The following is a 14,478-nucleotide window of genomic DNA, read 5'->3' as shown; positions in this document are numbered from 1 at the left end:
TGAGATGTTTTCATTTGAAATTAGTAAAGAGCAATGATTAACCATTCATTACAAATGTAGTGGATTAAGCTTTAATAGCTCTAAAACATACAGAACAATGTTTATTGTGCTGGAGATCAGTGAAGTGGTTATTTAAACAGCCTTTACAAATTAAGTCTGAGAATATCTGTATCATTTGTATGACCTACACTTGCTTACTCTGCAAATGGGGCACGATACTTTCAACAGTTGCTATAGCAATAACAGTAATGACTTTTAAGTAGTAAAGAAGGTGCTTCAGTAAAAATCACTTGAAATAACCTTATCTAATGATAACTCACTGAAACTTTATTTGCTCCTTTTTCCTAATTAAAAAAAATACATTTTATAAAGGCAATTTTTAGTTAACTACACTAAAGCCCTGAAAAAATGTATATGAGTGATATATAATATAAACAAAGAAAGTATCTACATTTTTAGAAAGAAAAACTCATAAAGCCTACAAAGATTTTAAAATTGGTGTAACAAAACATATACAGCTAGCTGAGGGCAACTTGCATACAGTAAAATCAAGTTCATGACCAGAAGCGTTACACCCATCAGCAAATACTTGTTGGACTGTACACAGAATTTGCTGTCCTATGAAATGTATACCTACAGAAACATGGATATTTATAGATATTTATAGGCAGTCTTATAACACTGAGGAGTAAAAAAAAAAGCTGTGCCTTTCAGATGAAAATTCTGCTAATGACATTGAAGCACTATCTCATTATTAACATTGGAGCTCAAGTGAAAATTGTTTATATTTGGTGTTATGGATATGTTCCAGAACACAACAGGCACAGACAACCAAAACAAGAAACCTAAATATAAAATTAAAAATGCCGCAAATTGATGAGTGCAATACCAGCCGCATGTGGATACACCAATAAACTTTTTACTGTTACTATATGGGAGACTCTCAGAAAAAAAAAGTCACTCTTGGAGTATTATTTATTTACTAGATGGGAACTGGCAAGTTTAAAAGTATATTATAAATAATCAGAGCAATTAAAAGAAGTACTCATTGTTTTACTTGTACCTTAATAAATATTTTTTTCATCTATTCAATGGAAGTCTCACTGATGCACACAGTTGTACCATTTATGTTCAAATCTAAGTAAATATTTTAGTGAAGTAACTGGTTACAAAGAAACATAATTCTAAAATTTACGAGAATTAAGTACAACATTATTTACAGTTGAGAAAGAGCAGATTATAATATGTACATATTTTTCTCATTTCTGAGCCTTTACTGACTCTCATATTAGTAATGATGAAGTAGGTTCAAGCTAGCAGTTACTGACACAAATTTAGAAATGCATATTGTAGCCAATATTTTTTAGATGTCTGAAATATTTCATAATATGGTAAAGAAAGGAGGTTCTAGCTATCATAAGAAAACACACAAAGGACCAGAGCTGTTACTGCACTAAAGACATGGCCCTGTTTACATTTATTTTCTGTTCATTTCCAACATTCATTCTACACAGTTACACAGCACAAATTAGACTCAATGATTTAAGAACCAAAAAAAGAAAGATCTTCAAAATCCAGAAGAAATATAGAAGATATTGTAACCATAATTATAAAAGCTGAAAAGATAAAAAGAACTCTTTTCAGAAGTTGGGATGCTGGCATTTGCAATGTTTTCTAATACTTCAAAATCCATAAATGTGTTAAGATGCCCCAAAGCACAAATTCCATCTCAGAAGATGGAAAGCTGCAGCATTTCATTTTTTGAAAACCCAGAAATTTCTATGAGTTCCAAGATGTCCAAACAATGTGTTTGTTCAAGTGCTTCACTGTACTGCTGTGTCAGACATGTTAGTGTGCTTTTGAAGAGAACAGAAACAGAAAGGGCATGGCTTTAAACCAGAAGGGTGTCTACAGCCATTTCTTTCCCATGGTCTCAAAGACCTCTCCTGTGACTCCAGCAGTAATTTGGGGATGTAGGCTGAGAGTAGGCAGACAAACATAAACCCAAAGGTGACAAAGCAGACATAAAGGACATTGTGTCTCATTCTAAACCAAAATTCAATGCACAGTTTCTATGTCAGTAGTGCCAATTCCTGATCAGCCATACTAGCTCATGGAAGAATAACTGAAACAAATTATCCAACTGATAATCTAATAATACACTTTGCCTGTAGAAGCAGCTCAAGTAAAATACAGTGAATTTATACTGAAGTGCTCCATACTCAGTGTAGGTATAATTTTCACTGCATACTGTGGTTGGAGGGTTCAGGTGGTTTTTATTCCTTAACCAGGAGTTGGCAATTTTAATACATATAAAATGCAGTTAACAATCTAAATCTTAAACAAAAGTTTGAAGGCTGAATTTCTAACCAAGCAATTATTCTATTTTTATTTATGTGAGCTACTGAGGTTCATCGCCTGGACTATTGACCATATAGGAATGTAAATTCTGAAATTTTGCTAAGTCCTTGTCCTCACATATTGTTTTATACAATTCCTGAAGCTACCATCTTTAAGTGAATAGGAGATAAATAACAGAGTTTAACAGTTCTTTACTTGATCTTGAGAAAGTCTGTTCAATGTGGAAGAAAAATCCAGTGAGGTCACAGTGAAAAAAATCTCCCATAACTAAGGAATTTTGGATGAATCAGTATTATAGAACTTGGCTCTATTTTTCAGTCTTGAACAGGAACCTATCTTTCAATGTGATGGCTGTCCAGTAGTCTTAAATAAAAGCTGTAAGATTTAATGGTTCACAATTTTAGAGGTGGTCTGGATTATAACTTAGCACCAGAGCACCACTGATACTCTATTTCCTTTCTACATCTGAGGTTAAGGAAAAAGGCAGAATATAAAAGGCAAATGACTACTAGAGGAAAAAAAATAACATAGATAAAAGAATCAACTTAAGAAATAAGTAGAATAGATCTATCTGCTTCAATGAATGATATGGAAAAAAAATTAAATCCCTTCACTTCTTTCCCCCTACTGCCTCTTGATATATACCAATGTAAAAATAAGTATAGTAAATGAAGTCCATTTCTAATCCTGATAGTGAAATTCTTAGTTTATATTCTTTAATTTCGAAATTCAAGATTTTTAATTTCAAAGAACTAAAATTAATTCAATAGAAAATAAATCTATTTTGGCCTAAAAGAACCTGTGTTGTAACCACATTCATATAAACCTAGTCAGCAGGTGAAGCTTGTTTACCAGATGTCATACAAGCACAGCTAAAAGCTGCAGCTGAGTGTCTAAACAGGTACTGATTCTCTTCCAATTATTATATGCACTTATGGAGAGATAGGTGGGCTAATCAGATGCAATGCATCTTGGAAGAGTTCTATATTTTTGGAGGCTGATGGTCTTTCAGATTTGGAAGTCATGGTATTTCTAAAGGTCTGAAACATATTCTACTTATATGAAAAGGGTTTGCAGAAGCCACAAACATCAGAAAAACTGAAACTCCTGGTGCTAAGGTTAAATTTCAGAGGAAATACTAGAGCACTACATAATATGAAATTTGAAAAATGCCATTCAGAATAAGAAACGTGTAGCAGATTGACCAGTATCAGAGGCTTTTCTTCTCTCTTCAACAGAGAAGAGAATGTATACTGGATAGTTCTTATCCCTCAATTCAAACATAGATACTGACAGTCATGCTGAGGTTAATTCTTAAAAGAATGTTTAGATATCTTTTTATATTGAGGTGTATTAAAAAAAAATCTATTTTTACTTCCATTCCACTAGTAATTCTGTCTTTTGTTTAAAATTCCACTTCCCTCATAGTGCTTCTATTTTAAAGTATAAAAGCAATTAACTGCTGTCACCAATAAAAATAACTATTATTTTTACTAATATTTACAAAGATAAATATATTCAAAATAATTCATTAAAATGGATGTTTTTCAAGTGGTCTTTGGAATCCAGAGTTTCCAACTGGAAACTAGAAAATGTTGTCCTGGTTTTCAAGGAGGACCCTGGAAACTACAGGCCTGTCAGTCTCATTTCAATGCCCACTAAAATCATGGAAAATACAATTCTGGGGAGTATTGAAAAACACATGGAGGACAACACAGTCATCAGTCACAGCCAGCAGGGCCTCAGGAACAGGGAGTCCCACTTATCAAACTTGATTTCCTTCTCCGACAGGGTAACTCACCTAGTTATCTAGGGAAGCCATTAGGGGTAATCTTTTTGGACTTCAGCACAGATTTTCATACTGTGCCTCACTGTATCCTTCTGGACCAAATGTCCAGCATTCAGCTGGATAATGTTGTTGTACTGTGGGTGAGAAATTGGCTCCAGGATTTAAAGACACAGTGTTACCTATGATAGAAGCACAGCACTGGAACAGAATTGCTGTTCTGTGTAAGGAAAATTATTCTTTCAGTCCTGTTTATATACTGAAAGACTGGATAGGAACTAATATTTTTAAAGTGACTACCTTCAGTATATTTTATCCCCCCTGCAAAGTTTCCTGACTTAATTATTGTGATACTAAATAAATTCTGAACAGTAAATAGTTCTACAAGGTCATTCTCAAATTATTCTTTTAGAGTTAATAGTGTAAAACCTGCTTATGATACACACAATGACTGAACTGACGTATGATTTAGTGTTTGTGACACTTTAAACTGCAGCATTTCTTTGGTATTTGAATATATGACAGTTTGCTAAAAAGCAAATCATGATCTAAGTAAGGATTAACAACCTTGCACCTGCCCAGCTTGGAAGAAAAAAAAGAACATTTACAATAAATCAGGCCAAGATAGGCTAAATAAGTTTTTTTTCTTTAGCCCACAAAACAGAAAATAATGACTGAAAAGCTGTAAGAACAAACTTTAGATGGAGAGCAGCCTTTTCCAGCACACAAGAACAATGAAATATTTTTCATTTGGTATATTCTTGATCTATTTAGATATGCAGAATAGGCATAGCCTTTCTCTTCTGCAAACAAGCACTTAGCAACTGCTTAGTTATACATAAATGGACAGTGTTAGGAACTGTAATTTAAAGGTATTTAAAGCATCTCTAATTTTTGAATCAGAACTAAGACGACAAAGACTTGAGAAAAATTGTTCCAGCTCCACATTGTATATTTACTAATAGTGAAAAATGTGTTTGTGCCTTTCTTTTCAAGAAGGAAAAAAAGAAAAGCTATATATGAAAAATTGCTGGGAGGCCAAAGCAAGTCACAGGGCAGCTTACTGTTAAGCAGGCACAATTATCTCAAGAGTATTGAGTAATCAGTTTAATCTTTGTGACATGTTGACCCATGTGACATCAAAAGAAAAAGTACTTTTGGCTTATGAAGTCATTTTATGTTTTCCATAACTGCATATAAAGATTTACTGGCTACCTGAAATAACACAACCCCTCTGGTCAAAGGTTTGAGGTGCAGAAGCCACTGTTGCTCACAATTCTACAAGGCTGTTAAAATTTGAGATAATGAGAAGGTAAAATGGTGAGGCAACATGGCACACTGTAGTAGGGATACTGCTTTACTTGTGAGAAGGTATTACCTCTTGCTTCTATCAGAGTAAATATGGAAATTTTTAAGACTCATACATTGGCAGATGCTGAGGAAGAGTACAGGTACTTTTTCTTCAGGCCAATAATATGTACTATTTCAAGTCTTGCTCCTAAACGTGTCACCCTGAATATCCTATCCCCTGTTACCTCACTGTGTATACATTTGTTTTGTCTTGTCCTTCCTGACCCTACAATATTCCCCATCCATCTACGTCATACAATTTTTCTGTTTTATCCTCCCCATCCTACAACTTGCTTCATTGCAAACACATATCACAGCATTTTGGAAGATTTGTTTTTTTCCCTTGTTTTATTTTCCACAGCACACTAACCTCTTTACATCTGTACACATATGACTGATCTGAGAACAAAACCAGGACTTATAGATAATGGTTGGCCAACAGTTCCTCTATCTTACTAATGTCCATGTAAGCAGAGGTCCCAACTGAAGGGAAAGAATTGTTTTCCTTTTTTTTTTTTTTTTTCTGAGCAGGAATTCACATTATTTAAATGTGAATTCCTGCTCAGGAATAAATGTGACTACAGGTCAGGTTTGCTAAGATTTTGAACAATGTTTTTCAATTACAGAACTAGAGACCTTGCACTATAATCCAGTAGTGCAACCCTCCTGTTGTGCTGCTCTTTTTGATTCAGATTCCAATTAATATCAGAGCTTACCACTGCCAGTGAGCAGTTACTTGTTCAAGGGAGTCATACAGGAATTTCTCCACTTCCTCAACTAAGATGAGGAAAAAGCTGAACTGATTGTGTTTACACTTTGAATGCTGCTAAATCATCCCTAAGGATTACTTAACTCCAGGGAATGTAACAGTTCCTCTGAGGAACAATCTGTGCATTTGGGATACTTTTCATATTATACCAAATAATAGGTTTTCCAAATAAATAATAAGAGAAAGACTTACTCAGAGGTTCTCATGACTCTAAAATCCCTTCTTATTTTAAACTTCAGAAGTTGATAACTATGATTTATTTTCAATATGTTCAAAATAAGGTTTAAGAGCAAAGCATAATTAATTCAATAACTGCTCCGAAATGTAAATGCAAAGTGTGAGCTACATGGAACACCTCATATCTTTTATTTGCTATTCTTCAAAGAAAAGCAATCCCAATTGATTTAGGCTCCTCAGAACCCGCTACACAAATGACATTTTAAGATTTTCAAAACAGTACACTTGCTATGCTGATGAATGTTAGCCCACATGTTATATATTTGGTTGGTTCAAAAATCTACAGTATAAATCAATCTTAACATAGAATCCTGATAGTATTCAAAAAATCAAGGAAAATCTTTTGAGTTACAAGAAAAAAAACTTCCCTAACCCAGAAATACTCGTACCAGTAAATGTATATTTTGTTGTTTTGTGTTTGTGTGTGTTTGTTTGTTTGTTTGTAATCATATGGAAGTTAACTATGCCTGTAGGAAGTTTCTTAGAGTAATATTTTTCAAACACAGAAGATGCTTTTGAATATTTCCCTGTTCCCAGAGTAGATGATGCTCATAGATCTCGCTGGCTTTGAAACTCCAAATGACAGGAGATACTGAGTGGCATAAATACTGTTCTCAAATTACTTCATACCTGAAACTCAACATCTGCTGTCATTGGCAGGTATGCCAAGAGTTTTATTCCCAATATCATGATTCTTTCTGCTTTAAAGTAGCTGGGAATATCGAGCACCACGAGCCTCTGAGCAGATGTAGAATGCATAGTCTAGAAGACATTTAGAACGCTTTTGATGATTAGAAAGCCGAAGATATTTGTCAGCTCAAAAGGTAATTTAAATTCATTTTGATACAGAAATCTAGAAAATGTCAAATTATGTATAGTTTCGAAATGAAAGTTTAATTTCTTAATTTTTTTTTCTTGTTGTGACAGCCATTTACATAGAATTCCCACAGATCTTCCTATTTACCTGGCTTGCTTAGAAGTCTGAGCACAAAGCAATCAGAGTAAAAAATACACTTAAAAGTTGCAGACTATCAAGCTGTTTTTGCCTGCAGAGCAGCAGGTTGCACTTAAGTAAAACCAGAAGTAGGCCAGGCTTGTGATTATTCTTCTAGGTCTTTATCAGAACTCTAGGGAAAATGACTTCTTGTGAAAGAGGTCTGGAAAATTACCAAGTTCAAGCTTCTAGCAGTTACAAATAAAGTGCAAATAATGGATCAGTGTTCAAAGCACTCACTTTGCATGAAATTCCATGCTAACCTACATAGCTAGTAACTTCACTATGTCAAAAGTAATTACCTTCTTGATGTGACAGATATAATAACGTGTTTAAAAACAGCATATGATTACAGATAGTGAGAACAGGGAAATTACAATGGAATGAATAGTAATATGTCTGGCCAAACTGATGAAAGACAAAGCTTAAAGGAATAATGAGAGTGATGACAAATCCAGTGAATATAACATAAACAATTCAATATGATAAAGACAGATTAGGAGGCAAAGGCATCACGTAGTTTCAACATTTTTCAGGAACCAAGTGTACCCTGCTGTAATTGAATAGAACTTGATTAAGGAGAAAGCTGAAAAAGCATTACATTATAAAGAAAAGCAGTGTGTAAAATCCAAAACCCTGAAATTTGCTTTATTCTAGGGGTGTTTAACCAATAATGTAATCAAAACTGGAATTTTTGCAGAGCAAGATTTTAAACAAAATAATACTGAACAGGAAGAACTTTGTAGTAATGCACCAATTTGACTATTAGTGATATGTTCAGACATATTTCCTGTTTTAGGCAGTCTTAAGGAAAGGAAAGTCTTAAAGGAAATAATGAAATATTGAACACAGGCAGTCACAGTAGGTGACTCAATAGGCGGATGAAAATCCACTTCAGTAAAGTATTTTTTTAATGAAAGTTTTTCTCCATAATTAATGGAAGTAAATCCAGCTAGCTGCTGCATAATAGCAGATGTGTTGTTAACATTCATGTCTGGTTCTGCTGGGTTTTGTCTTTCAAATGTCTTTGTGAGCTCTACAATGCACATACATTACAAAAACAGAATATTCAAAGCAATATTCAATTTCTTTGCCAAAACCAAAAGTACAAAGCAGCAGAATAGTACATATTAAGAAAAGGAGAAAAGTTTGCATCCTATCCCAGAACAGACATCTAAAGCAGATGGTGCAATTTTTCTTCATTTATTACAGTGATATAGTTTACACAGATTAATGAATGGATAGCTATAGGTAAGATGAATCCCACTCTTGGTGACTAACTAGATACTTGCATAGTAGTAAATTCTAAGAGTCTTTATAAACAATGTCTGAAGGGCAATTCTGTCCTAACCATTACATGGTACAACAGAATCTCAGGATAACTGAGGTTTGAAGGGACCACTGAAGTAGGGTCAGCTACAACAGGTTTCTCAGGATACTGTCCAGTTGAATTCTAAATATCTCCAAGGATGGAAACTGCAATCTCTCTGGACTTGTTTCAATGCTTGGCTGCCCTAAAAAAGAGAGAGAGAGAGAGAGAGAGAGACAGAGAGAGGAAGGAAGGAAGGAAGGAAGGAAGGAAGGAAGGAAGGAAGGAAGGAAGGAAGGAAGGAAGGAAGGAAGGAAGGAAGGAAGGAAGGAAGGAAGGAAGGAAGGAAGGAAGGAAGGAAGGAAGGAAGGAAGGAAGGAAGGAAGGAAGGAAGGAAGGAAGGAAGGAAGGAAGGAAGGAAGGAAGGAAGGAAGGAAGGAAGGAAGGAAGGAAGGAAGGAAGAGAGAGAGACAAAGAGAGAAAAGTTCCCTGCATTCAATTTATGTTAATGGTTGCTTATTGGGCAATTACTTGGTGGCAGAGCATGGGAAAGTGAAAAAGTCACACAGAATTTCACAGAGTGCTAACAGACATAAGGTTAAGAACTTAGGTCATCCCCTCTGGTCACATGAAAGCATTTCTATAATAATAAATATTTTTTTCCTAAGAATAAATGCATTTACAAAACATTATTTGCTGCAAGCAATATCATGGCAGTTGAAAAGCACACCTGGAGACCAGATCAAAAATACATTTTTCTGCAAGATACATCTCATCTCTCATAGCCCTTTACTAGAGATCCCTGCTACTCTAAGGTATCTTAGAACTTGCTGTAATGTATCTACTGATTGTCATATGAGAACAACTATTCTGAAATATATGAAAAGTATGTAGTTCCCATTTTTCAGAGACTGCAATTTATCTGAGTGGGTCATCAGTATTTTTTCTCAAGATTTAGTAATAAAGGTTATTAACAAATACACAAAATCTGTAATTATAGATGAGTACAACAGGTTTAACAGCTTGACACATTTCTTCCACTATGGATTATGTATTAAAGATTTTACTCATCCAAGAGCATTTCTCACTTAGCTTTTTAATAGTCTTATTTCTTCCAATAAAAAAGACATAGATTTACTTATGCATAAGGGCAGCTATTTACTTTTGGGGATGCATCGTTATTCCTTTTCTATTTTTTCCATTATAAAATCCAATCAAACTAACAAAACTCCCCAAAACAACAACTACAGCAGCAACAAAAAATGTAAATAATATTACTTTTAGGTCATATGATCGGGTGGAGATCCATAGTGGTATGCTCAGACAACTTGACCTCTTGACTACAGGCACAGTATCAGGAGGCAGTTCTGGCAGCATGGGTTTGATCGGTGTATTTATGTATGCGTACTGAGAATGAAATCTATTTAGACAAGCATTCACAAGAAAATAACTGTATTCTATACCCCACAAAAATGGTTTATTTGTCTTTTGGCACCTTTATACATATCTTTCCTGGTCTAGAAATACTTTTTCCCCCCTAAGTGCTTTAAATCAATGATATAAAGTCATTTTTTCTGACACAAGCCCTCAAGCAAAGAATGAAAAGCAAAAAAACCTCGCCTTGGCTTTATGGGTATTCATTCTCTTTTATATAAGTATAATATAAAAATGTAGACCAAACCAATCAATATTCGCTAATATTTAATTCCAGAATTCTTAGGTTTTCATGTGTCCTTTTAAATCCCTGAATTTATTTCTGAAATGTTGCAATGTTCTAAAAGTAGTACTTCTCTTAAAAAATGCAGCCATCATTTGTATCATTGTGAAATGAGAAATGGCATGTTAGTTGTACTACATACAAAAAAATTTACCTCAAGAGATATAAACTTTTCTCTGTACCTATTTTACATAAAAAAATGTTGATTATACTTCTATACTATATACTCATGTACTATAACCCGTACTATAATATTATAAATACATACACAAGAGGTAGAAATACCTCCTGAGTTTATATGCAAGTATGATGAAAGGAACACCTGAAATCCTGAAAAGATTATTATAGGGAGGTGAAACTTGAGTTGCTGATCTCCTGTCAGCATTGTAGCAGCCTCCAACCTGCTTCTCTACTGCTCGAGTAGCCTGTGTGGCAGAAGGTGAGGAATAGCCATCTGTGTCAGGTACAGCTGCAGGTGCCATATCAGCTGCTGCCTGGTGACAATAAATGTCTTCCAAGCACCTGGAACTTTGACAGGCACTTTTATCTTTGTATAAAAACACCCCACCACCTCAAAAAGGTTCTTTGAATAGGAATGAGGAACTCAACAGAACACCAGCTGATAAAGGCCAGAACCTACTCCACTGCAGATGTTCTGTGCAGTCCAGGTAACAGGGTAACTCATCAGCTCTTTATTAGGCACAGCAGCCATTTGTTTCAGTACAGTATAGCTAATATACTTGTATAAGGCAGAACTTGAAGCAGGATAACAGGTATGTAAAAATAAATGGTTCGTCATTAAAATTTTACAAATTTCGGTTTGCACAGATGTGACTTGTGCCAATAAAACTAAATAGGATATCTCATCATTAGGGGATTCAAACAATGACAACTTTTCAGAATCCATCAGTAATTTTATACCTGAAGGTTTTGTAGAAAGAAGATATACATAAGAGCACTTGAGCAGATTGTTTTTAACATATTTTAAGAGGCTCACTTACTTTTACAAATAGATGTGTTTTGAACTCAGAAGTACTGTTAACTATGTCAGTGAAAAGTAGTTCTTGAGATACCTTACTCAGCTGAATGTTTCAGAAGGTACCCGGATTTCATGAATGACAGATCTCCATGTCTGGATCATGCAGTTTTGTCTCCAGTAGTGGTTGAATTTCCTATGTTGTCAGATCTTTAACATTACCTAATCATTTCGTCAAGTTTATGTTTGTCTCTTTAAAGAACATAAGTGATGAAAATGATGATTATTAAGAGACAGTCTTGGAAGAAAAATAGTCAGACAATATCAATTGAAAAAGGGAAGATGAGTGTGTGATTCTTGTGAAGGAAAAGGCAGAACAAGCAGTTCAGTCAATCAATCACTCAATCAGTCAATCCCAAGAGAATTCTGTATACCAAAAACCAACATTCTCTGTAACTCATTTACCCCCCAAAAAAACCAAAACAAAATCGAAAAAAAACCAAACCAAACCAAAACCAAAAAAAACCCAAAAACCGAACAACCCCCGCCAACAACAAAACAGGATTCCACTTATTTTTTATACAAGTAATCCCTTTGAAGATGTATATAAGCAAAAAAATTCTGAAACTATTTGTAAAGAGAATGCCTTTGTAATACTATTTTTAGTAAAATGAAGAAGCCACAATAAAATGTTGCACTTCTGTTACTTTTGACTTTTTTTGAATGTTTTAAAATAACAGGATAGGCAAATTATGGCATCCCAAAACCATCACTACAAACAATTAGAATGGCAGAGGATTTGAGAGGTTTGTCCAATATGTATTTTAGTCTAAAAACATCTAAATGCACAGAAAAAGAAGCACTCAGAAAACATGTGACTTGGAAAAAAAGAATCAAAGTCCCCATGGAGTAAGGCAAATTATCTTTCTCTCCTGCTGACTAGCCAAGGAAGAAGGGAAGATTGGCATTAGAATCAGAGATTACTGAACACAATATGAGGCATATGAAATTGTACACTCTGGAAAACTGAAAACTCAGCTAAATGAAAGTGGAGTTTTCCTTATTGGATGTGAAAGATGGTGGGAAAAATTCTTTTGAGAAAAAAGAGTAATTTTGCAGTTACATATAAATGCAATTAAGAAAGGATGTTGCAGTAAATACAAGAAAAATAGAAGGCAATAAATGAAATTTTAAAAAATCTTAATAATTAAAATTAATATATTTCCAATATTCTTACCATTTTAGAAGCATTAACAAGGAAAGAAGTTTGATATATGCATTGTTCAGAAGCTCTTTCTACTCACCTTGGGACACTTCTCCTGCATGTAAATCAGGAGAGACATGTTTAGACCAAAGTTCCATAGACACAGCCAGAGCTGATGGAAGGTCATTGTCTAAAATTTCAGCAGGAAGCACTTCAGCCACTTCACTGAGAATTTTCTTGCTTTGGGGCATAGTAGGTAAACAGGTGACATTGTTTATTCCATCAACACAAAGAAACCCAGTGGAGCAGGACTGTATAAGACAATCATTGTAATTAAGCTCACAGCTTCGTCCCTGAAAGAGAGTTTTCGAAAAAAGGATATTTTTTGAAGACAATTTACATTTCATATTCTTTTGATTCTAAAATATTTTTGCTTATATTAAGCTGCTTACACTTTCAAAAGGAAATATCATGTGGAAAATATTCCTTAACTAATATAACAGTATACTTGCATATTTTAAATTTTAACTGAGTAACATTTTGACTCTGATTATCAAGAAAATAATTTCGCTACAGACTTGTAATTGCATAGTATCAAAGACAATATTGTTACCAGTATTAAAAACTGGTTAAATAATGATCTTCATATAGAATGTAGGTTTGAAAAATACTTTTTGCTGAGGACTTAACTGACTAAAAAAATCTATGGCTTGCTCTGACTTGCAAGCTAATGTTCTTTCCTTTTGTACACTGCAGCCCACTGTTTGTTGTCTGTTGTTACCAAATCTGCACACAGCTCCCTGTTAATACCTTGCATTCACAGATAGCGTTTAGAAAAGAAAAAATATAGTGGCAGTTTCAAATTGGACCAGGCATTCATTTCCTATTTTTTTATCAAGAGTAACAACTCATGGGAAGTCTGAAATATCCTCCCTAGTAATAAAGCAAAAATGATCATATTCAGTGGTCTGTAAAAAAGGCAAGGAATAATTATGTGAATTAAATGCATTCTTGAAGTGTGAAATAAATATATTCTGAAGTCAGGCCTGGGTTCATTTTATTTTCACTTCTGTTGCAATGAACTAATAGACTACGTGAAGGGAGACAGCTAACAGCTATCCTAGAAGGATACTACGTATTTGATAACTATTTAAAATATGTACATTTCATCCCTGAAGACATACATCTCTTACAACATATCATCAGGATATAATTTCTAACTGAATCTTTTCCTGCAACTGGAGCACATGTTAAAAAATCCAAGCCTTCTTTAGAGCTCAAAAAGCATGTATCCATTACACACTTTCCTTCAGACAAATACTTAAAAAGTCTTTCATGTCTATGTAGCTAACTATTTACACAGAACTTGGGACAACTTATATTTTATGAGATCTCTGTCAACTCTATTATATTAATTTATGATATTAAGAAACAATAGGAAGGACAAGAGAGAGAGAGGAAGAAATGTAGGCATGAAAACAAATTACTTTTTTTACAAGAAGTATAAATTATTCGGGGTTTAAAACAGAAGAGGTTAAATTGATGGGTTTTGAGTAATTTTGATACATTCATGTTTGTTTCAATCAACTTCTTAATTTGTCTTGGCAAGCAGACGAGCTATCTGGTAAATTCATGGCATCTTATAAAATCACTCACTGCGTCGGTATTCCAAAGCACAAAGAAAAAACAGGCCAATTAACATGTCAGTTCCCATGCATTTCCTTCTTGCTCTTTTCTAATTCCACACATAGAACAAATGATCAGTTTGAGCAGGC

The 14,478-nt window shown here is 34.3% G+C and overlaps 1 protein-coding gene across 1 annotated transcript in view; it reads right to left on the bottom strand.

The window, feature by feature from the left end:
- The window catches only part of EYS (eyes shut homolog), a 703,292-nt gene that overhangs the window by 315,723 nt on the left and 373,091 nt on the right, over nucleotides 1-14,478 (bottom strand). The window contains exon 30 of the mRNA XM_030944777.1: nucleotides 12,804-13,056. Coding sequence (XP_030800637.1) covers nucleotides 12,804-13,056 — 253 coding nt within the window. The remainder of the gene's footprint in view (nucleotides 1-12,803; nucleotides 13,057-14,478) is intronic.

Source organism: Camarhynchus parvulus, chromosome 3 (assembly GCF_901933205.1).
Source record: "Camarhynchus parvulus chromosome 3, STF_HiC, whole genome shotgun sequence".
Lineage (NCBI taxonomy): Eukaryota > Metazoa > Chordata > Aves > Passeriformes > Thraupidae > Camarhynchus > Camarhynchus parvulus.
The sequence above is the reverse complement of the archived record's forward strand: the minus strand, read 5'-3'. Positions and strand labels throughout refer to the sequence as shown.